The sequence below is a fragment of the Acipenser ruthenus genome, chromosome 35, assembly GCF_902713425.1.
Source record: "Acipenser ruthenus chromosome 35, fAciRut3.2 maternal haplotype, whole genome shotgun sequence".
Lineage (NCBI taxonomy): Eukaryota > Metazoa > Chordata > Actinopteri > Acipenseriformes > Acipenseridae > Acipenser > Acipenser ruthenus.
The window spans coordinates 6267149-6292543 of NC_081223.1; the positions used below are offsets into that span (position 1 = coordinate 6267149).

The 25395-nt window shown below is 41.5% G+C and overlaps 1 protein-coding gene and 1 non-coding gene across 3 annotated transcripts; one reads left to right on the plus strand and one right to left on the minus strand.

Annotated features, from left to right (window-relative positions):
• Window positions 1-9298: 9298 nt before the first annotated feature.
• Window positions 9299-9417, minus strand: LOC131705420 (5S ribosomal RNA). The gene has a single exon (XR_009310377.1). It is a non-coding gene; the product is annotated as a 5S ribosomal RNA (ribosomal RNA).
• Window positions 9418-10484: 1067 nt separating this feature from the next.
• On the plus strand, window positions 10485-24338 carry LOC131696729 (zinc finger protein 23-like). 2 transcript variants are annotated; one of them, XM_059007743.1, is made up of 2 exons: window positions 10485-11575; window positions 21818-24338. In XM_059007743.1, exons 1-2 carry the CDS (start codon window positions 11116-11118, stop codon window positions 22138-22140), a joined length of 783 nt encoding a protein of 260 aa, XP_058863726.1. In that variant the 5' UTR covers window positions 10485-11115; the 3' UTR covers window positions 22141-24338. The 2 variants fall into 2 exon arrangements, with proteins under 2 accessions (XP_058863726.1, XP_058863727.1); XM_059007744.1 differs by having other exon boundaries at window positions 10487-11575; window positions 21825-24338.
• The last annotated feature ends 1057 nt before the right edge of the window (window positions 24339-25395 follow it).

Sequence of the window (25395 nt, forward strand, 5' to 3'; positions counted from 1 at the left end):
ATCTTTCTAAAAGAGCAGATTGTCCTTGTAAACACAGGGCGATGTGTGGAATGTGCTGCCGTGGAACGTGTTCCGCTTTCTCGGTGGAACAGCCCGGTCTCCTCGGCGAGCAGTCCAAGACGGTGAAACATGGCGCCGCCCCGCAGGTACAGCTGTGGACAAAGGTGTTGCAATTCTATGATTGAAACACCTTTAAAATAATTAATAACCTCATTTAGATCTTTTATTTCACATGTAATCAAATAAACTACGAAATGATATCGAAAAAGTATCAAAAGCCATAATGCAGTTGTACAGTATTTCGTGTTAGATTTGGAAACGTCACATTGTTCAATACTTTTGTTATTATTTTTATTATTATTTCTTAGCAGACGCCCTTAACCAGGGCGACTTACAATTAAAATTATCACATTGTGCACATTATACATTAGATCAATGACAACTGTATCTGCAATACTGGAAAACTACAATAAACAGACTCGATTTACGATGGTCTGTACTGTACAGCGAGATTGTTTTTATGTATTTGACTCAATTTTATTAATGTTGCTATTTTACATATTATATAAATACTGGTTTGAACTTGTCGACTGAAAAAAAACATCACCAAGCACAAACCCCATCATCCCCACATCGCTGTCAGCAAAGATGCTAGAACAGAAACAGAACAAACTGATTCTGAGAAAAGACTCGAAGCTGTTCCTGTTACACACCGAACAAGCTGAGCGAGTCCGAGCCGGTTCACCTCCCGAAATTCCGCCGATAATAAACGAGGCATTTTTTTATATCTGATATCAGATTTTTATTTTGGCCTAAAATGTAGCCTCTCTTTCCATCTATAGATTTGATGGATTAAAAGAAACACAACGTTGGGAAGGAAAAGCGAAAAGCGCTCATAATATAATGTTAACATGTTTCAATTGCGAAACTTACACATATAACACTTACCGTGTAAACTACAGCTGTTTATTTAAAATTGGAATATAACACTTTCAGAGAAGTGGGTGGCTCTTAGAAGAGCCTTTGAGTTTCGCTGTATTTTAAGGGTTTTGCAGTTTAAGCGCGTTCTCCTCGGATTCGGCGGGCCAGCTGGATGTCTTTGGGCATGATGGTGACTCTCTTGGCGTGAATGGCACACAGGTTGGTGTCCTCAAAGAGCCCGACCAGGTAAGCCTCGCTAGCCTCCTGCAGCGCCATCACAGCGGAGCTCTGGAAGCGCAGGTCGGTCTTGAAATCCTGAGCGATTTCTCGGACGAGCCGCTGGAAGGGCAGTTTGCGGATCAGCAACTCGGTGGATTTCTGATAGCGGCGGATTTCCCTCAGAGCCACAGTGCCAGGTCGGTAACGGTGAGGTTTTTTCACGCCGCCGGTAGCGGGGGCGCTCTTTCGAGCAGCCTTGGTAGCAAGCTGTTTCCTGGGCGCCTTTCCACCGGTGGACTTACGCGCAGTCTGCTTAGTTCTTGCCATTTTCAAACTCTACTACACAGTATTAAAAAAAAACACTGTAAATGGCACAAGCAGCCGATACCAGAGACTATATAGGAACTGAGCTACTCTGATAGGCTATGAGATCTGAAGGGCGGGTCTCTGTTCCTCATTGGTTATATTCCAGACTCTCAATGATTGATTGGAACATTTGAATTCTGCGCGCGCGCATTCTGTTAAGCAGTTATTGTTTCGGAGCTGTTGGCGCCTTTTTTTAATAAATACAGTATAGTCATTCAGGACAACATTGCTTATCCCCAGTATAAGAAATGCATTCCATTCAGATTAAGCAGTCTGTGTTCAAAATTGTAACGGAGAAACGCTCAATAGGCAAGCAATACTTATTTATGGCGAGAGAAAATACATAAACCAAGCATGTACCCTTAACACTAAAGAAAATAGACCAATTCAAAAACTATAAATCAGACTGAAAACAACAAACAAAAAACAAAACACGGAAAATACATATCCCCGCAATAAAACACAAACGCGGGAGGGGGTGGATTTCCAACTGGAAGCATGTTTCAAGGTAGCTCGATCGAAAACAAAGTAAAGCAGTCATTGATATTGTATCCGATTGTCTCTTTATAAAGAACGTGGCATTAATGTGGGAGCGTGATCTACACGCGCTGAGGGGAGGCGTGGGTTTGATATCGCTCCAAACAGACATGGCAGCGCTGCACTGCCACACACAAATACAAACTAACTATTTATTGCTTCAATTCTCACCAGTCGGTATTTTTCAGACAATAAAAATAAACCGATTCGATGCGCTTTTATAGAAAAGTGGGTGGCTATTAAAAGAGCCTTTGGGGGTTTATAAGATGTAAAAGCCCCGTCCGAGTGATTTATTTCTTGGCTGGCTTCTCGGTTTTCTTGGGCAGCAGCACGGCCTGGATGTTGGGCAGCACTCCGCCCTGAGCGATGGTGACGCCTCCCATCAGCTTGTTGAGCTCCTCGTCGTTGCGGACAGCGAGCTGCAGGTGACGCGGGATGATTCTGGTTTTCTTGTTGTCCCGGGCGGCGTTCCCGGCCAGCTCCAGGATTTCAGCAGTCAGGTACTCGAGCACAGCGGCCAGATAGACCGGGGCTCCAGCGCCCACACGCTGGGCATAGTTTCCCTTCCGCAGTAGCCTGTGAACACGACCGACTGGGAACTGCAGTCCTGCCCTGGAGGAGCGAGTCTTTGCTTTAGCACGGGCTTTACCGCCAGTCTTTCCTCTTCCAGACATCTTCACTGTAGTTCAGAATATCACAACAATAAATGCGCGGCCGCTCTCCTGCTATTATACACACCGGCTCATTCGTGATTGGACAGAACGGTGCAATACTAGTTAGAATGTTAAAAGACGTCATAGTGGATGAGGGCGTGCAGAATCTTATTGCATGCCTCTGATTGGTTGTATCATTCCCTGCCCGCTGTTTCTGGTTTGGCGCTGTTCTGCTGCGGTTTGTCTTGTTTCCTCTTGGCGCGCATTTTTAAATTGGAAGACAGCTGTAACAAAATGTAACCGTTTAGAAGTGTTTAAAACCACACAGCCCTACAGTCGTGTTCGAGTTGTTATAATTCCTAGGTTTTAGTTTACAGTTTAGAGTTCTGGGCACTTCAGTTAACTAGAAAGTCGATATTGTTGACTGTCCAGTTTGTTTACATTGTGTAAAGGTAGTTATATCTGCAATGATACCAATTTAAATGATATGTTCCAATAATTTATTTACATTATAAAACAGTTTGATTAAAATATCCCCCCCCCCAAAGTACAAATAACCGAAATATCGCTGAAGATTTTTAGATCACCGTGCCTGTTTTAACCCGAGTATCCTCGGGATGAGGTTCAGTAACACAGGCTCAGATTTTTGCCCACATGAAAACATTCATAGACATCCTATCTATGGTTTCATTGAGATTATACAATGGCACGGAATAATACAAAATGGATATTTACACGTTGTCTGCAGGATTGGAACCTGCGCGGTGAGACCCCAATGGATTCCCAGTCCATCGTCTTACCCACTCGGCCTCGACACCCGCTGTATAATCCCGCGCATTTGAGCAACACATTCCCCCGGTCCGGACCTGATTGAAAAAGAAGCCAGCAAGGAAGAGCGCACACACATTAGACCCGCCCACCATTGAGTCGTGTCTGTGAGCGCGTGTTAACCACCAAACTGTTGAGTCGCATTCCCTGCAAAGTGTTGCTGATTAAAGAACAGTTCAATATGTGCATCTGCATTCGCGTTGTTAACCTGATTCCAAATAAGTTGTTTCACATTGTTTTCTTAGATAATGGTTATGCATTTCCCTGAGTATTGCAGTTGTATTTCTGCAGAGGCAAACAAATGTTTACACACGCACACACACTCATGTTTTTTTTTTTTTTTACAGCCGTGTTGTTGGAGTCGATGCGCTGTAAGTATTATTATTATTATTATTATTATTATTATTATTATTATTATTATTATTATTATTATTATTATTTTTGAACACACTCACACGGGGTCTGGGGTTCTTTTCAGGGTCTCGGTTTATTCACCAAAATTAGTAAGAAAGAAGAATTGGAGAGAGAGGTAACACAAGGGAAGGGTACAAATGAATAGAGCAGGTAAAGATAGAAATAGGGTTTTGTTTTAAGGATAGGTGAACAATCTTATACAGAGCAAGAGGGTGGTGGTTAAATATTGGATAGAGTAGCTACAGGCTACTTCATATCCCCAGCTTAAAGACACACTGGGCAGTCCAGTGTCTTAACAGATATCAACGTTAACACTTTAATACATGTATATATGTGTTAATCAAGGCCGACAAGCAGGCCAAGAACACGTCACCTAAAGTACCCAATGGTCTATTTCAGCACATTCAACAAAACTCTCTCTTATTTCTAAAACTTAGCGTGAGTTTCTTATGGCAATACATGCAATGCATGTGAGATAAAATAATAATAATAATTGCTTAATGCTTACCCTTTAATATAAATCGTAAAAGGATATGGCTGTCTTCACCAGGCAAATGAAACTGAATTCAATCAGCTCAACTGTGTAGGTTTTCTACAGTGTGAAAGGTTTAGATTTGTACAACTCATTTTCTTTTAGTAAGTGTTTTATTTGTACCTACTTTGTGTCATGCTGCTCAGCAGCTATTTTTGCTGTTGTGTAATAAAAAGCCTGGGTGTCTATTTAGATTACCCTCCAGTTTCCAGTCTCCTTCATAAAATAGCTGGTTTGCTACAATACCTTCAGAGATCACTCTGATTGGATACAACATGCCATAATCATAACCTGCTCCTGAACAGGATATGTAGAGCCTTGTAATAATGTCTCAATAAAATGCTAGTGGAACTGCAATAGAGCATTGCTGCTCCACCCCCTCTGCTGATGGGGGCGCTCTAAGGGAAATAGGGGTGTCCTGTGTCTGACAGAGATGCAGGAAACCATTGTGTGTCTTGCATTTTTGTGTTTAAAATCTAAATGACCACATCTCTCTAATACAGTACCTGCTTAGTCAATCAGAGGTATGACAAGCATGCCTGTGTAATTAACAGGGCAGAGGATGAGTCCAAACCAGCGACCTGACCCACAGCAAGCAAGCAAGCAAAGAGCTGGTCTGCATTGTGGTTATAGAGCTTTTATCCTCATCTCATCTCATCGACAGGGGACGGAATCCATAACGACAGTGCAACACACAGTACTGCCCATTACACTACCAATGAAAATCATTTCTGCTCACTCAAAAAATATATATTGGTAGATATTCAAAGTTATTTAAGAAGCATTTGATTACATTTACTTCCACTGGTATTTGAGTAATCCTTAATGACACAGTTCTAGTGAATTATTGCTTAATTCATGAAGCGCCATTGTCCACTGAAATGAATAGGACAATACTGGTACTGTAAGTAATAACATGGATCAACAGGTAAGGTTGAAAAAAACACTGTAATTTAACTAAACATTTAAACTGAATGTCAGTGCAACCTAGTCCAAATGGCTTCAGATACAGTGTAAGTATTATGAAACAACTGATTGTTTCTAAATGAATTCATTCATGTTTGTTAGACGTTCAAAGATTTATTTTTGTTATACAGTTCAAACCTTTACAAAATGGCAGTACATTGCAGCAGGTCTTTTGTTGACAGTAGACATTTGAGTCAATTGTATTGTACAGTACCTAGTATAAATTGTATTTGAGTTTATTTTTATTGTATAGTATACAGTATATATTGTATTTGAGTTTATTTTTATTGTATAGTATACAGTATATATTGTATTTGAGTTTATTTTTATTGTATAGTCTATTTTACTGTATATTTATGATGCAGGTATTCCCTCTCAGAGTAATTTATCCTGGAGTGATACCCTGGACAGCCATGTTGAGGCCTTTTCCACACAAGTAATGTTTTGGTGCCCACTGGTGAGCTTTCCTTGTACTTGTAAATGCGTGTATAGGATTACTATCAGCAAAAAACAAAACAAAACAACAACCTTAAATAATATTAGAAAACGAAAGATAGAATAAAGGGATAATCTTGCCCCATTACAGAAGACCCCCCGTTTCCTTTTAGTAATTAAACAAATTAAAAAATAATAATGAAAGAATATAAACAAACAAACAAGGTTTATTCATCCTGTTGATTTTCAAGTTCTTCTAGCTGGGCTCCTTATTGCACTCATTCTGTGATCTTTTTACAGTATCTGTAAATACCTCTGGTTTGTGCTAAAGCTGAAAAAAATCCATAACAGTGCTGGATTCTCTGGTTTTCAGCCAGGTGGATAAGCTACTATAGTCATATTATTAGAGCCAAGGACAGGTGTCCTGGTAGGGTTAAAGCTAGCCTGCACACACAAGTAAAGTAGAGTTGATGAAATCGTACTTAATAATAACAAGAGCAAAGTCTTCTGTTGAGATTAGTTTGGAATCCAAAGCGTATAAAGGTTCACTTCATTACTGCACTGAGTGTGGAATTGCTTTGTCCCAATCAGATCTCATTATATTGATGAGTTTCTCGAGAGCACTTCATTATTGCACTGTATGCTCTGTTCTCTGCTAATTTTCCACAGTTAAATCCTGAATCCCTGCTTCCCGTCATGTGTCAAATAATTGCTGTGTCTTGTTCTTTTCTGTGCCTCCTACAAATATTCAGCAATTGAATTCTCTTCCAAAGTAAAAACAGAAATGCAGTTTATTGATTAGAAGCCTATTTTATTATTATTATTATTATTATTATTATTATTATTATTATTATTATTGAATGACGTATATGTTGAATAATAATAATAATTTAAACTAATGTTATTTGTGTGTCATATTTATCGGTATTACTTTGAATGTATTGTTTGTGGTGTGTGTGCTCTCTAGGCAGCAAGGTGTTTGCAATGCTGTAAACACCGCGGCTTTGGCCCTGCGCCCCCCCCCCCCGGTACACGCTACGCGCTGACCAGGTGTGTGTGTTGACCACGCGGTTAGGGTCGGCACATAGCGTAGCGGCCTCCCTGGTGCTGCGATACTGCGGCGCACGCATAACCCGTGATGTTATTATCTCGGGGCACAGGTGCTTAATATAAGCGACACACGGTGCACAGCGCCTCAGTGGTAGTGCACAACAACGCTGCACGATACACGGTGCACTTAGTGCCCTCAGTACTCGGAGTGTGCAGTGCTCGGATCACACAGAACACGTGTGCACGCGTGCTGATACCTCTACCACTCTAGTGTGATTACGCACGGTACTCAGTTCACGTAGATATGGTGCCTGGGACGCACAGTGCAAGCAGTGCATGTGGTGCACGTTGCACTAATTGCGTAGGCACTGGTCAACCTAGCATATAGCTCACAGTGCTGCGCAGCACCCAGTGTAAACAGGGTACTCGGCACAAGGTGCACAAGGTGCACAAGGTTAATACCCTTGCTGCAACAATAGTGGTTGTATACACTATGCTAACACTTGCAAGTGTTCGTCGCAGTGCAAGCAGTGTCTCAGTGCTAATGCACAAGGCCAGGACTATGTCAGGGTCTCATCCCTGTATGGACATTATGGATCTCAAAGCCAAGATGATCCAGGTCCTGTCCAGGTCCCACAGCCCCAATCGCCATACCCCCCCCCCCCCCTCTCTCCCAACGGAGTGCAGGAGGGGTGGGCATGGTCGTCTCAGCTGGTACAGGAGGACACGCTGTCTATAGCGGCCTCGGGTGACGGGGCTTCTTTCTCCTCGGAGATGCAAGTGGGTGAGACCACTCCAAGTACAAGCCCTTGGCCGGAGCCTGGCTAGCTTAGTGGTGGCTCGTAGACAGCTATGGCTGTCTCAAGCCAGGGTCCCTGATGCGGATAAGGCCGCGCTGCTTGACGCGCCCATATCCCCAGGTTATACGTTTGGGCGAGCAGTGTAGGAGATTTTGCAAAGATCCCACCAGGAACGCGAGGTATCCAGTCAGGTGGCCGCATTGCTCCCTCCCTGTGCCGCTGCATGGGGTAGGTCAGGCCGCTGACGAGCTCCACAGACTCGGACTGTCACACGAACAGTCCCAGTCTCCACAGCTCCACTGGGTGACCTAAGGCATCGCACACCAGCAGGTAACCGAGCCCGACCGGCAGGTCGTGGTCAGTCCACAAACCAGCGTCATAGAAGATTTAGGCCAGCGCCCTAAATACTCACTGAAAATTGCCAAGCCGCGTGGGGCAAATTCTATTTCCTCTCGGCCACGAAGGTCCTTGTCCTTCCGAAACCCAAGGTGGCGTAGTCAACACAATCTCTTGGTATCATACAGGTTACAGTGGACACCCTACCCGTGACACATACATGTAAACTACACCACGGTGAGCAGCTCCTTTCTCCAGACACAGACCACACTGGAGCGTTTAGATTACTGGGTGTGAGGAGCCTTGTGTTAACAATGGGAGAACTGGGCTGACTGGGGAGCTCACTGCTGCTGCCTATTTCAAATGTTTTATTACTGTGTTACAGTATGGGGCAGCAGTAGTGCTCTGGCTCCCTCTTGTGGTCAGTGTGAGTGATGGCAGTGTGTGCAGCTTGGCAGGGCACTGATGCCTGTTTCCGGAGAGGGATTCAATCAAACACTAAGTTCACAGTTTAATAGAAGAGTGGATTAGTTCTATTTGTGTATGTGTTCTAAGCGCTGCACTTCTGTTTCAATAAGTGTCACAGACAGTTCTATGAGATCTATTCTGTGAACACAGGTGGGACTTGATAGGGTTGGGTGACTCACAGTGCAGTTAGATTATCCTTCCTGTAGTTTTATGTTTAGCCTCTCAGTGCTTCCCTGCTCTCTAGGAGGGGCATTAGAAATCTGCCTGTTCAGAATGAACTGGCCCATAAGTGTTGAGACATGTGTGCCAGGGAGCTGCTGCACACATAAGGAATGAAGAAGACCAGGTGGGTAACAAGGATGACACAGGAGGCAAGACAATGAAGAATAAACTGCCTTCAATAACGCTGATGTGCTGATCCTTAATAAAAAATACAAATTCATTCAGGGACTTCTGAGTTCCTCATTTAAAAATGTGTCTGAAATTGAGATAACATCATTTTTATTATTATAAGTTATAATCCAAGTTAGAAAAAGTAGACTAAAGCACCCAATCTTCCATCTATTTGAGGTGCACACCATGTTAATATATGGGGCATTCCATACCAAGTCAACCAGTGCAGATTTTACTAGAAAAAATCACCTGGGTTTTTCTGACATGCTGAGTGCAGAAACTATGGTTGTTATTTTTTTTTAATTTCTCCTTCTACCTATGACCTTGCAAGGGTCAACAAAAAATGGAAATAGCGCCCCCTTTCAAGCTGTAGGTAGAAAAGCTTACAGCACCTGGTATTCCCAGGCGGTCTCCCATCCAAGTACTAACCAGGCCCGACCTTGCTTAGCTTCCGAGATCAGACGAGATCGGGCGTTCTCAAGGTGGTATGGCCGTAAGCGGAAAGCTGTGGTGGTTTAGTATGTTTCATAGTAATTAATACCGGAATACTGCTACACGAGGAAAAAAAGCATTGCTTAAAATGAATGAATGAATTCATAAATATCAACATAAATGTATTTATTCCCATACGTATTTATTTATTCATTCCAATATTTACATATTACTTTATTTATTTCGATAATTGCAGGTGGTCGGACAAACTTCAAACAAGATTATCGTCTGTTGTTCTTTCAGTAGACTAAATACCAAATTTAAACGACACCAAAACTGACCACGGGGTAAGAACAAATAAAAAAATAAGAAACGCATGTGCACGGCCATAAAACGACACACACACACACACACACACACACACACACACACACACAACCTGAAAAGCAAACATTACACTGAAGGGAAAACAAACACGTAAAGAATCAGAAATGAAATCCACACACCGTTATTAAAACAGCCGATCTCAGTTGTATTGTGTAATGAATGATAAAGGGCTAAATGTGTCATTGGACTCCGCTGACGAGGGGCAGCAGTAGGTTTAGTGGTTATTTGTTTATGCTCGACAGATGATTCGGTCAGGATGGACACAGACCTGCACTTGCTCAAGGCAGACATATTTTAAACTCAAGTCTCACTCTGTATCACCAACACTGCATTGCCATGAAAAACTTGAATAAACCATCTTTGGAAACACTGGTATTAAAATATTGTATATGTACGAATCTTGCAAAATTAAAAAAAATAAATAAAATATCGGTAGTTTGATACAGCTTCTGTTCTTCTATACAATATTTTATATAATTCTATGCATTTCAGTGGGTAGTTCTAACCGCAAAGTCAGACACACCTAAATGTTTCCCAGTCTTTCCCCACCAGCTTTTTGTCACATAATCTGGCCAATCAAATGTTCCATTAAACATTTTAGACTCGCGAGTAACCAATCAGAAGCAAAGCATTAGTTCTGCCCCCAGAAAAAACTTGGTTTCCAAAAACTCAACTGAACCGGACGCATCATTTTAAAGCGCAAGATTTGCGGCGGGTTTGAGTTTTGAAGATTAGTAGCGGGTGAGTTGTTAACCATTTCATAAAATCCTGGATTTATATTGGTCAGTGATATAAGAACAAGCAATTAAAGTAATTGTGTGCTTTCGTAATATTACTAACCTGCAACTAAGCAAATGTAACAGTCTGGTGATTCAATGAATTGTAGCGCTTACTCGGTGGGAACCTTTGTTACAGGGAGATGGAGTCTGGTAGGAAGATGTTGGAGAGCGGGATTCTGGGAAGAGCTGAGTTCGTGGTACCGGATGTGTGATTTTCAATAAAGTGTGTTCATTTAGAAGTAATACAATGGTTAACACGATTTCTGCTTCAGGGTTAAACAGAAAACTCGCCGAATTTGCAGGAGTGTTTTTTAATAGACGCACGCGCAATCAGTAATTTAAATTAAACATCTTCATGTTTTGTGGCGATTTAAAAGTGAAATCCACCTTAAGAGTCAGATCAGAATAATTCTGGTATTTTTAAGTTTTTGGTGTCTGAAAGTGAAATACAAATCCACTGCACTCGGGCGAGCGCTTTTACTGGGTGTGCCTGTCAGGAGCCCCCACTTAAACCTCTTTGACAGGACTTATAATCTTTCTTTTTTTATTTTTGGCAGCTACCGAGCAGAACCCCATTTGATACTGTGGACAGTTTAAAGATGGAATCAGTCCCGATTAAAGAGGAGCTCCCTAAACTTGAACTGGTCCCCATTAGACTGGAGTTCACTGGACTGGCTGCCCTCCCCATTAAACAGGAGCTCTGTGAGACGCCCTGTGACAGCATCAAGCCAGTGGTGTTTGGAATTAAAGCTGAGCGCAACGAACTGGAGATCTCCCAGACAGAAGAACCAGTTCCTATGAAAGAAGAGGTGCTGGAAATGGTGCGTATTAAACTGGAGCCCCTGAAAGAGGAGGTACTCTTGAAACCAGGGAAGGAAGAATCTGAAGACTTGAAAGCAGCCCCCACTGAGCTGGGTCCGGTACACCTGCGGGAGTGTAGCGTGGTGCTGGAGAGAATCTATGTGAGAAAGCAAGGCTCTGGAGAGGAAGGCTCTCCCAACAGCACGCAAGGAGGTGGACAGGACGACGAGAGCTCACATTCAGAGTGCAGTCCAGCAGGTGAGTGAGTGACTAGCTGTGACATTGTCATTCTACACTGAGTGATGGCCACAGTGTGACTGAGAGGCTGAGAACAGATAGCAGGGCTCCACATTAGCATCCAGGTTCATTTCACATACTTGTCTACACTGAAGCAAATCACTGTGTCTGTGGCGGCACTGATGCGGAATCACTTTCAGTGTCAATGGGAAATGCTGGGAAATGCAGCGACACTCTCAAGGTGGTTCAGTGGAGGCACAGTGCCGGTGTGAAGCAGATTTTTCTCAGTGTGAACAGACACCACATTTTATATAGGACAGTATGTAACACCCTATAATGTGTGTAATAGATGTTACTGGTACAGTCCTAAAACTCCCCTTATTTTTTCGTGTTCTGAAATCTGGTCCTGCCCACATCTGCAGCTGATGACATGGGGCTGAAGTTCGAAACCAACTGTCTGACCAGCGTAGGCTACAATATTGTATATTTTATGTCACAGGTTGGGTAATAAATAGCTTAAATATTTAATTTCACCTCAGAATATAAATGATAAAAACACAAATACTGTTAAAAATACCATATGTTAACAGCATTTCTGCTTTATATTATAAAACAAAGTTTAATTTATTAGAATAAGTTAGAGTTCTGGCTAAAATGGTTTATTCTTTAATTAAAATACTGTAGCCTACTGTTTTATGTGTATGGTTACTTGGCACAAAAAGTTTGAAACAAACTATCAGTTTAACTTGTCTAAGCAACATACTGAAATGTGAGTTACCGGTAGACTTTATGTTTTGTGCTCTTGCAGATTTGAAGAACAGAATGTTTTTGTTTTTTAAAAAACAAATCCCTATTTAATGTGTGCAGCATACAGTATATTCTTTTGAAGTGTGACACACCGGCAGCATGTTTTAACACTGCATGATCTGCCTTCTATGTAAATGGAGGTATGCTGCCAAATTGCAGCTGAGCCTGTAATATCGCTGTGTGAATGCTGTAGTGAAGGGTCCTTTTTGTAGGTTTACTTTTTTGCTTGAGTTTTATTTATTTTTTTAAAGTATTTTTTTTTACTAATTAATAAAAGCATGTCATGATCAGGACCCATCCTTCAATAAAAGGGCCGTTATGGCGTTATGGCAGAACAAGTACACACATGAGGAAATACATCCACTTTGTCAGTCTGTGCATACAGTATATTGGTCAGCAGAAATCAATATATTTTGGAGGTGATTATTGTGAAGAGTCTGAATCGGGATTCATTTCAAGACGTCATATACACAATTTGGGGGTGGGGCCCTCCTAGGCGGTCACCTTGCTTGCCTTGCCCTAAGGCCGGCTCTGAGAGACAGTGCTAATCTCTGTAGCCGGACATGTACAAAAGTATTTAACAGCAGTTAAATGGACATTAACACATACCGTGAAACTTCTATTAAACGGCCAGGCATTTATTTACAAAACTCACAAGCAGACCAGCGCCTATTGGAGACTGCCAATTTATTTGAGACCTGGCGATTATATAGACGAGGAAACTTTGGAAAATGAACAAGCAGAAATAAAAATGTGTATTGTTAATATACTGTAATATTGTAAGGGTTTAAAAAGATTAGACAACCAGGCATGGGTTATATAAATGCGAACAGGCCACTTGAATCAAGCATGGAGGGTTTATTACAGTGAAAAGGGATACAAAACAACCGTGCCAAACTCAATCTTTCTCTTCTTAACTGGACTCTCCTGAACTGATGGTACAGTAAAAACAAGCTCTGTATACAAATAAGTAAATTAAAGATATAAACTACTAGCACTTTTGTTTATAAATATAGATCAATGTTGTCTATTAATAAAGATAAGTAATGAAATAATAATAGGTCTAATACTGGTAATAATAAGTTCAATCCATCCCAGATATAGAATGCAGGTAGGTTAGGCTTACAGCGCAATAATAATAATAGTTTGTTTTTTCTTATGGCCCCTGGTGGTGATGTCTCCGTTCAGTATATCCAAGTAACCATTTCCATAACCGCTTAATCCTTTACAGGGTCATGGGGAGTAACCATTATGTATTGTGATAACAGCATCTTCCAGATATTATTTCAATTTCCATTTAAATCATGATCTTATGTACAGTTTGTATTACTAAACTTTGCACTTCTGCCCTCATATAATGCGTCTTTATTTTACACATTGCAATTGAAGGTAACCTGGCTTCAAAATGATACAATTAAATACTGGTCTTTTTTATTCTTAATAAAATTACCCTTTTTATTTGTTATAAATGCAATAAATTGAACACAAAGCAACGCGATATACTGTTCAAAGCAAGAATTATTAAACTTAAACCAGAATGTATATGTTTGATGCCCTCAACACACACACTTCAAGTGGTGCTCCGCAGCCCTTGTGTGCTCACAAAGTCTCCTCGCAATTACCCCAGACCGCTCGTGAACCCACAATGCTATTCATGAGCTACTTGACTAACGACGGTGTTTGGGAAACACATCAGATTTGACACGTTGCTGTTACGATGGTCGAGTTACTTTTGGGAAACGGCACCCTGGATAACTTTCGAGTTAGCCCTAATGCCGTTTAAACAATACATTTCTAGCATATTTTTCCAACTATCAACATTAATAAGCACAGTCAACATTGATTATTTGAACATTTTCAACAGTAGTCTTTTTGAAACGAGTAAACACAAGTCTGTTTGCGGATCCTGGAGTAGTCTGTGGACTATGTGGTATCAGTGGTTTTGGTCGTGGTCGTGGCAATAATAATGGGTTTTTGTTTCAGAAATGAAAGCTGAAACACATTGAGAGTGGTCCAAGTTTATTGTGTGGTATATTGCAACCAGTAAGTTCCAGTGTGTTTTGCATTGAAGGGATGAATTCGCAACTCCTTAAAGGGAATGTCCGATCCCCCCCCCCCCCACATTAGGAATTTTTCAACAACAATGGATATTGAATGAAGTCATTACCCAGCCTCCATGTTCGTCTTTCTTTAGGGATTTGACATCTCCAATCTTTGAATGAAGTTGTTACACAGCCTCCATGTTCCTCTTTCTTTAGGGATCTGACATCTCCAATCTTTGAGTGAAGTCGTTATCCAGCCTCCATGTTCCTCTTTCTTTAGGGATTTGACATCTCCAATCTTTGAATGAAGTCATTACCCAGCCTCCATGTTCCTCTTTCTTTAGGGATTTGACATCTCCAATCTTTGGCAAAGCAGTAGGTTTTATGTGTTTTTGTTCATCAGTATTTTGTTCTGGAGGTACTGCCTGTATCAATTGCGGGTTCTCGCTTCCCCTCTGTTAACATCACTGTGGAGTTCTCCTTGTTTGTTAATCACTGCTTCCACCAGATCTTAGTTCATAGCAAAGCAGTAATCGGCTTGTTTATCTCTCATTGAGGGAACACAGGGATCTGGACTAAAGGGTGCATTTCAGTGACTGCTAGCAGGCTCACCAATGCACACAGAACAGCAGCTTCTGAAATGAAAAATCAAGTGAAGGATTTATTCTTTGTTAATATTTGAAAACCTTAAATATATATTGCATGACTTTTGCCCCAACCTCCCCATTGAAATATAGGTCTAAGACTTTAATTTAGAATGTATTCTAGACAATATCAGCCTTTAAACAATTTGCACTAATCCACATGAAACCATTTATATGTCGGCTGTTTCCTTGTTTTTACAAACCATCATATTCCCCTCGCCACATGTGTCTATAATTTCACGTGGTCCCGTCCAATTTGCTGCCCAAGGCCACTTTTGTAAAAAGTTTTTAATCATTAGCTTTTCCATAATCTCAGTCTACAAGCCATTAATTAGTTAATGGCTAAAGTAAAACTTGTTTTCTTATTACAATGTCAATGTGTCTTACTTTTAAAATGTTCAGATTACTTTTAATTTTTGTAATATGAATTGCATTTATTCTCATGGATCTTTCTCAATGGAACTGGTAGATAAACATCGTAATGGATCTGCTCCTAAAGACCATCCACAGTAATTTATCAAATTTGGCTAATTGGGTAAAACTTCAATGTAATTTAATGAACATGTCCATAACTACCAGATTGAGTTAACAGCCAAGGTCTTTCAGTGTTTATCAAAAGTAAGAAATAAACAATTTAAATGATTCTTACAACAAAATGCTTTATGTGTTAATTAATTCTATGCAAAATCAATCACCAAATTCATGTTATTTTCTTCCTAATCACTTCTAAGTATTCAAAGTATATTATTTAAAAAGTGGGCATTGAAATGAGTGTGTGTGTGTGTGTCTGTGTGGTGAGAGCCTGTAGTCCCAGAATGCAGCTGGACATCTTTCTCTCCATTCTCACACAGTCCGTACAACACAGCTTGAGATCCCAAACACAGTTCAATTTATTGTATTTATTTGTTTGTCGAAACCAAATTGTACCCAATTATGTAGGTAAAAATCGATGAAACAGTTAAGAGATTTGATTAACATTCCCAGTCCTCTAATTCACTCTCCCTCTAGAAGCTATAGTGTGTGCAATATGAAACTTAATGTTATGTTCTTCTTTAAAAGAGACGGCTATCTCTTACAGCGACCTTTTTGAATAGTCAGAGTTTTCTGGTACTTTTTTTTTTTTTTTTTTCAAAAACAATTCACATACATTTTGAACTTTTATATGTTTCCCATAACATCACTCAAGCATTTTGACACTTGACATTGAAGACTATGACTTTGGCACTGACTGGCACTCAGTTCTCTTTTAAAAGCCCAATCATTTGACAACTGCCTGATCATATTCCTCCCACTTTCGCTGTAGAGTCCAGCCAACCCTGACCCTGACACCTGTCAAATACCAGACGGACATGGCTGCCTTTTCTAACCTGGATGCCCTGCCGTCTGCTAACCGCTGTCTCTAATTTTATCCTATTGTTGCCCCCTGGGTTTCTGTTAGAAGGCGCACGTTTAACCACCACATTTTCCCTTAAGCCCCATGTCCCCATGTAGCAGCACTAACCCATCTGGCTGCAGTGCAGGGCATAGGGTCAGCAACACCCGCTCTGGCGGTGGTGGTGGTGGCAGTGGCCACACTGCTGCTAGTGGTGACAACAGCCACTCCTCTGCTGCTGCTGGGGCAAACGGCCACTCAGGCACGGGTGCTGTCGGCTCCAGACGCTCCGACAGGCTCACTTTCTCTCCCCGTGGGAACCATAGCTCCGCCCCCTCTGGTTGACATGACTGCCATTCCCCCTTCCTGGGCTGGCGGTAGCTCCTCCCCCTGAGAATGCTGGGCTGAGAGCTCCGCCTCCTTCTCTGGTAACTTGGCTGGCGGTAGCTCCTCCCCTTTAGACTGCTAGGCTGAGAGCTCCTTCTTTCCTGACCAACAGGATGGCAGCTGCCTTCTTCTGCCCCGCCGCCTTTTCCGCCTCTTCTTATTTTACTGGCTAATGGAACAGAAGCCCCTCCTTCCTTCTCGTCTCCTTTCTTTTCAGTGGCGGACGCGACCTGGAAGCCCTTTCGTCTTACCCATCTCTTCACTCTGCTGTCTGCTTTGCACAAACTGTCAAGGCTGGTGTTGTTTCAAAGAATAATTTGTCCTGTTTAGAATTAATAAAACCTGTAATTATACATTTTACTTGTTTTTTTTAGTTATGTTTATTTGAATCAAACTTAGGTGGAATCGCCACTGTTGGTCAAAATTCTCAGGAATCTACAGGAGGGTTCTGTATTTAATCTGGGGTCTACAGGGTTAATATGACATCTATTGGGGAATATGACTTTATTCCGAATCGGCAGGCTTACCCCCCCCCCCCCCCGATATACTAGACTTAATATTCAATCACTCTTATTCATTTATTTCTAATACACAGATTTAAAATGATCTTTATTGCTAATCGGCGGGTTTGTCCTCCGATATATTGGAGTTAATATTCAATCACCCTTATTCATTTATTCTATTTTTATACAGCAGATTTGTGAATCAACATATAATCAATGAGTTTATTTCCAATTACTCTCTCATTTACAATCAACAAACAAGGTTATCGTACACACAATTACTCCCAGAAAACTCCTGTAACCTTGACAAGCTTATTGTGCATTCAACTGCTCTCTGGTTTCTCCTGCAACCCAATCTAACAAATGACTCTCTGGGTTCTCTTGCAACCTAGGCTAGCCTTTCCCATTTGCATGTTCAATTACTCTCAACATAGGCAAGCTTTTTTTATTTTTTTTATAAACTTAGTCGTTGCCAGTAATTTATTATTTTCTCCCAATTTGGAATGGCCAATTATTTTATTACGCTTGGCTCACCGCTACCACCCCTGCGCTGACTCGGGAGGTTGAAGATGAACACACGCTGTCCTCCGAAGCGTGTGCCATCAAGCCGACCGCTTTTTTTCACACTGCAGACTCACCATGCAGCCACCCAAGAGCTACAGCGTCGGAGGACAACGCAGCTCTCGGTCAGCTTACAGGCAAGCCCTCAGGCGCCCGGCCAGAATACAGGGGTCACTGGTGCGCGGTGAGCCGAGACACCCTGACCGACCTAAGCCCTCCCTCCCCCCGGGCGACGCTCGGCCAATTGTGCGCCGCCCCTTGGAAGCTCCCGTCCTCGATCGGCAAAGGAATAGCCTAGATTCAAACTCGCGACTTGCAGACTATAGAGCGCATCTTGCACTCACGTGGAGCGCCTTTACTGGATGCGCCACTCGGGAACCCCCCAGCATAGGCAAGCTTAACTGTATGTACAGTCCCTCTCAGGAAATTAGCAATAACAACTTGACTCCCTGGTCTTCGCAACCAGAATGGGATCAGGACCATTATACTCTGTATAGTACAGGGTTGCCAGATTTCTACAGTGTTTATAGCCCAAAGTCACTTCAAAACTAGCCTCATTTGTTTTTTTTACTGAAACCAAGCTTATTACCATTAACATGTAGCCCTATCCTTCAATGCTGCTACTGTTTCCCAAAGAAGAAAACAGTTCAATCTTTTAAAGTTATGCCACCAATCTAATTAGATGATCACATCATTTAAATCAATTAAACATCCACATCAATTAAATACACCTAACAAATTAAAAAAGGCAAGTTGTTGGCTCTTTTTTGCAAACACAAAAGTTAATTGAAAGTATGCCCCATGCATTGAAATAACACATAAAAAAAAACATTTTTAACCTCTTACCTTCAAACTCCTCGTGTAAGGGCCAGCTGTTATCATCACGCAGGTGTATCTCAAGTCAATTTTAAATGTACAAAGAAAAAAGTATGTACCAAATAAAACATTTTTACTTTTATATATATATATATATATATATATATATATATATATATATATATATATATATATATATATATATATATATATAATATTAGTTTCAAAAAAGCTCCTCTGAGTCTGCACCATCTTCTGCGTTATTTGCTTCATATATGTCGCCTGTAAACAGTGACAGCATTGCTTTGGATGGCTGAAATTGGTTGCAGCAACACTTATTACGCTGCATATATGCTCTGACCCTAAGAATGTTTTCCAACAATTTCTCTTGCATGCGGGTCCTTAGTTTGGTTTTGATTAGGGCCATTTGTGAAAAAGCACGTTCCACTGATGCATTGCTAAATGGTAGGGCTAAAAGAGATAAGGCAAAAAGACCAAGCTCAGTGAAATCTTTATCACCAGCTGCATCGGAGTGTTTAGCCACTTCAACCCAGAACTCTTTAATTTGGCTGTCTTCAGTGTGCTCCCAGTGTACATTGTTCAAAGCTCGCCATTGCTGTTCGAGTTTGCCAAGATCTCCATTGTAAAGTGGCAAAAATGATAAATTTGCGAGCTGTGGCTTTTTGGAACTGAGTACAACAGTTGGGCTGAGAACGGTAAGTGACTCAAGTTGCTGGATATTAGGAGGCAATCTTTGTTTGATCTCTTTCAGAAACTCGAACATGTAATCTCTGCATCTGCGTTTGATATCCTCTGCTTTCTGAGGTTCGATCTTTGATTCTGACAGTTCTAACTGGAACTTGATCCCGAAGTCCACTGCTGAAAGTGGCAAGCTGTTTCTGTCGGACGTTATGTCAAAATCCATTACAGATGACCATGTTGGAAAATCGTGAGGTTTCATGATTCGTTGGATCAAACTGCGGTAAAATGTCATTAAATCAGCAAGAGGTTTCGCTGGATTGGCACCGTCAAGCTGAAACAGCTTGTTTATTCTGTTGACCTCAGTGACGAGGGGCTGAAAAAAACCCAGATACATTCTGTTTACGCGGACTGAATGCATCTGGTACAGCAGTTCAGCATTGTAATTCCTTTCAGTGTCCTTTGTAAGCTGAAAGTGCAACTTTAGCTCTTCATACTGAGAAAGCACTCGATCAACACACTGGCTAATTGCAAGCCATCTTGTGTCAGAAAGCTGCAAAATCTTCAGCGGGGCTTCTCCAACATTAATGGTGGCATAGAGATCGCGGTACTTCTTTTGACGCTGAGTGCTGTGGGAAAACCACGAGTACGTCTGTGATACCATGTACTCGATGTTTCGAGGAAGTACGTCCATTGCTTTTGATGCACAGAGCTGCAGTGAATGACAAACACACTTGATGTACACAATTTTTGGATTCACCTCCCTTAACTTTGTTAGTACCGAATTATTTTTCCCACACATTGTATTGCAACCGTCTGTTGCCAGACCAATGCATCTTTCCACTTCGTTTGTTTTCCTTTAAGAATTTGAACAAGGCTGTTGCAATGCTGTGAGAATCACCGGCTGGCAAGCTAACAATCCCGGCAAATGATGTCACGATACGTTCAAGTTTTCTGCTGAAGTACCTGAACACCACACAGAGTTGCTTGTTTGCACTGATGTCTGTGCTTTCATCCACAATTAGAGAGTGTGGCTCTTTGGCGATGTCTTCAAGCATCTCCTGATGAACAATGGGCCCGATGACACATTTTATAAGTGCTGAGCATTTTGTTCTATGAAGACTAATATCCTTCTGTACAACTTCCCTGACTATGCATCCCAAATGATCTACGGTGTGGATGCTGGAAAGGCAAGCAATATGGGCTGCCAGATTCAACTCACATATTTTAATGGAATTGTCAACTTGTTTCTTAAATCCTGTGTCAAATAAGCTTCTTGTATTTGAATAGGGAGCTGCATTTCTAATATGTTTCTCTGTCTTACTGTGAGCTAACAGATCGCTGTGATGCGCTCGCACTTCACATTTACAGTACCTACACGCTGCTTTTGAGTCATCGCCAGGTACACGGCTAATCCATGCTTGTAACCCTTTTTCTTTCTCAGTCTTTGCAGTATTTTTTCAGTATTTAGATTACTTCTTTATTTTTCCTGCTTTTTAGCGGTTTCGATGTTTCTACCCTGTTTCTTAAAATGGCTGCTTTTCACTGTCAATTAACACAATCATTCGTCTCTCACTCCTGTTCACTCGCATGGTCATGCGCAGTGGTGGTTGTGGTCATGCGCAATATGTTATTTTATTGGGAAACAAAGTTTTACATAGTTTGTGTGCACTGCGGCGGGTAGGCTGCAAAAGTTTATACATTTTTAATAAAGTTATTCTTTTTTATATGTATAAAGTAAACTAGCCCAAAAAACCACGAGACCTCTTGAAAGTAGCCCAAAAAGTAGCAACCAGCGACTCCTAAATATTTCCCGCGGCTGTCTTTTTAAAGGAAAACCGCGGACCTGGCAACTCTGGTATAGTATTTCAAATACCCAATCTCTGTCTACTTTACACCACCCCTTAAATCTGTTTTTCGAAAAAGACTAAAAGTTCTAGGCTGACTCTCCTGATCAAACCTTCCGAGATCGGCACAGGGCCCCAGAATCAGAGTGCACAGATTCCTCGTAGAAATGTACAGCTCTGTTACCTCCTACAATCTCCCTATCCTAATCTAGCTGATCGGGCTAGTATTAATAACAGATAGGTACCCATTGCAACCCTTTTTGACAAATAATAAACAATAATCAACAACACCAGAAAAAACAGTATAGTAGGTTACTATTCCTGTGATGAATAAATTAAACTTATACTCACTCATCCTTAGTATTCCTCTAAAGTTCAGTTAAAGAGAGGTTAGAAGGTTCCTTCATGCGTTCAGATGGATGAAATCAAATCAGTTTTGCAGCCTCCCTGGTGCGGACTACACTACAGTTACCTACACTACCTAACCCAGAAAAGGTCATGAAACGACATAATGAGGAAGGAACATTTGCTGCATTTCTTACTTAAAACCGTCTCTGATTTTTCTCTCCTGTTTGTTTTTTCCAGGTTCCAGTCCAGCAGTTAAAGCAAGGACCCAGTTAAGGAATTTAAAAATACTGAGGGGAGAGAAATTAAAAAATACCAGAGGAGAGAAACCGTATCACTGCTCTGACTGTGGAAAGAGTTTCAGGCACTCAGGAGACCTTGTGATACACCAGCGAATTCACACAGGAGAGAAACCCTATCGCTGCTCTGACTGTGGAAAGAGGTTCAAGTCATCAGGACACCGTACAGCACACCAGCGAATTCACACAGGAGAGAAACCGCATTGCTGCTCTGACTGTGGAAAGAGTTTCAGGAACTCAGGAGACCTTTCAAAACACCAATGAATTCACACAGGAGAGAAACCTTATCGCTGTTCTCACTGTGGGAAGAGTTTCAGTCGGTCTGGAAATTTTGAATTGCATAAGCGAACTCACAAAGGAGAGAAACCATATCACTGTTCTGACTGTGGGAAGAGTTTCAGTCGGTCAGAACACCTATTAATACATCAGCGAATACACACTGGAGAGAGACCGTATCACTGCACTGACTGTGGGAAGAGTTTCAGTCGATCAGGACAACTTGTAACACACCAGTGAATTCACACAGGAGAGAAACCATATTACTGCTCTGACTGTGGGAAGAGTTTCAGGGATTCAACAGACCTTGTAAAACACCAGAGAACTCACACAGGAGTAAAGCCATATCACTGCTCCGACTGTGGTAAAAGTTTCAGTCAGTCAGGACAACTTGGAAAACATCAGCGGATTCACACAGGAGAAAAAACGTTTAATTGCTCTGACTGTGGGAAGAGTTTCAGTTCGTTAGCAAACCTTGTTTCACACCAGCGAATTCACTCAGGAGAGAAACCGTATCACTGCTCTAACTGTGGGAAAAGTTTCCGTCACTCAGCATCCTTTGCTGTACACCGGCACATTCACACAGGAGAGAAACCGTATCACTGCTCTCACTGTGGGAAGAGTTTCGGTCACTTGGCATCCTTTGCTGCACACCAGCGTATTCACACAGGAGAGAAACCATACCGCTGCTCTGACTGTGGAAAGACTTTCAGACGGTCGGGACACCTTGTTTCACACCGGCGCGTTCACACAGGAGAGAAACCGTACTGCTGCTCTGATTGTGGGAAGAGTTTCAGTCAGTCAAGATCCCTTGTTACACACCAGCAAATTCACATAGGAGAGAAAAAAAAAAGAAAATGTAAATAATGTTCCTGCATAAAAATAACTTTTATCCATTTTGCTTCCTGGCATTTCAGCACAGCAGTGTGCTGCTGAATAGTGTGGCTGCCCAAGCCGAGGAGACAGTCAGAACAAATCCTTAAATGGAATTTACTAGTGTAACGACCTCGCCCTTAGCACAAAGCCAACCACTATGGAGTGATTACCTCCCTATATTAAATATATCCCATGACAAAAACAAGTTCGACAAACAGCTGTTTAAAGGGGTGATCTCAAATGCAAAAATCCAAGTTAGGAGAAGCAATTAGGCCAATCTTGTCAAGCAAATAGGCACAATTGGAAAGGTGCTGGGGCCCAAGATTCACACAATTCTTGCTTCTAACTTGGCGCCTTTTTTTTGATCGCTTCGCTCCACTTTATCGCTCCTCTTGAAATGCTCTTTGTATGATTGAAGTGACTGAGACACACACTCACATTGTAATACGAAAGACATAATTTCGGATTGGATCAGAATCTGAGTGCTCATGTTCAACACTGTGTTGTTGTTGTTTTTTTTTAGTTTTTTTTAATAAATAGAGCTATTAAAAAATGATATGTCCAAACTACAAAGTAAAATGCGCAATGCAAATTTAGGACACAGTGTAAATGCTCTTATTGGAAGTCCAGGAATGCTGAATTCAGCTCCATCGATTGCTATGAGCTACAGCTGTATCACAGAGCAGCTCTCCTGGTAAACCCTTTGAAGGAGGAAACAAACTGCTATTGTTAATTATTTTGCATAGAATGGCACAAGGCAGCTGTAATAGAGTAAATGTAGATGCGCTTTTAGACTGTGTGTTGCTGCTAGCCCCACCCTGTGCAAATTCAAAGTGTAAAACCAGATAACACAACGAGCAGGGCACAAGCTAAGCGATGAGCTGTATTTGATTAGGGAAATAAAAGCTGTTTACTTTGACTATCTGCGTCAGTCTGGATTCTTATAGAAATCAAATGTAAGACAACAAATATACTAGAAGTGTCAGGGGTGGAAGTTGCAGGTTGAGATTTTAGAGTCAGTGTTTCCCTGCATGCATCACTGTGAGCAGCTCCTTCCTCCAGACACAGACCCACACTGGAATGTTTAGATGACTGGGTGTGAGGAGCCTTGTGTTAACAATGGGAGAACTGGGCTGACTGGGGAGGTAACTGCTACTGCCTATTTCAATAGTCTTATTACTGTGTTGTTACATTATGGACAGCAGTGGTGCTCTGGCTCCCTCTTGTGGTCACTATTAATATCTGCTGTGTGTCTCTCGGAGGTCAAATTAATTGCTCTTTGTCATTAAAATGCTGTTTTTATCATCAAACTCTTTGGACTACTTTTCTGAGTATGAACACATCTCTTCTGTATGCAGGTTTTTAAATGATGAAAACAAGAAAAAGAATGAAGTAAAGCAAATAGATTATTGTTTACTTCCTCACATTGTTAAGTAATAGCAGCACTAATGTCCCCCACGGTGGGCTCTAAGACTAGATCATTGACCTGGTCTTTCTTTAAATGATCTTTCACGTTGGACACATTCAAATGTCATCACTGTCATTAAACAACATTTTACATTCATACTGAAATTATTTTATTAATATTGCTTACTTAATAAAATAAAAAAAAAAACTTCTAAAAATTATAAAATTCAGGGGCTCCTGAGTGGAGCATTCAGCAAAGGCACTGTGCCGGAGTGCAGGATGTGCCCTATAGCCCAGAGAGCGCTGGTTTGAATCCAGGCTATACCACTGACACAGCCTAATCAAACCCAGCTCTGTGCAGTCCGACTGTAGCAGCTCTGCAGCTGCTCTCAGCCTCAGCCCCTGTGGTTACTGTCTATGAGCCAGAGCAGTTCCTGCAGAGCTGAGGGAGGTTTTTGTACGGACGTGTATCACTGTGTGAATGTGTAGCTATTGCCCTGCTGACAGTAATAATCTCCTGCATCTTCAGGCTGCACTCCACTGATGCTCAGTGTAAACTGTGTCCCTGATCCACTGCCACTGAATGGAGCTGGAGTCCCAGAGTGACGGTTAGAAGTAGAATAAATCAGGAGTCAGGTTTCTGCAGGTACCAGTGGATGGAGCTGGTACTAACAAAGCTGCTGGCTGTACAGCGGATAGAGACCGTGTGTCCTGGAGAACAGACTGAGCTGTTGGAGACGGAGTCAGAACAACGTCTGCACTGGACTCTGGAGAAAGAATACAACAAAAAATGATTATAAAATAATAATGCAAGAGTCAAATTAAATAGTGTTGTGTTAGAATACAAACAAAATGTACAGAAGCGGCTAGACAGATTTACTTCAATGAAAAGTTCTGTTTAAAATGAACTCCAGTCAAGCTTTCAGATTTATAAATAACTATTTAATTATCACCTTGAGC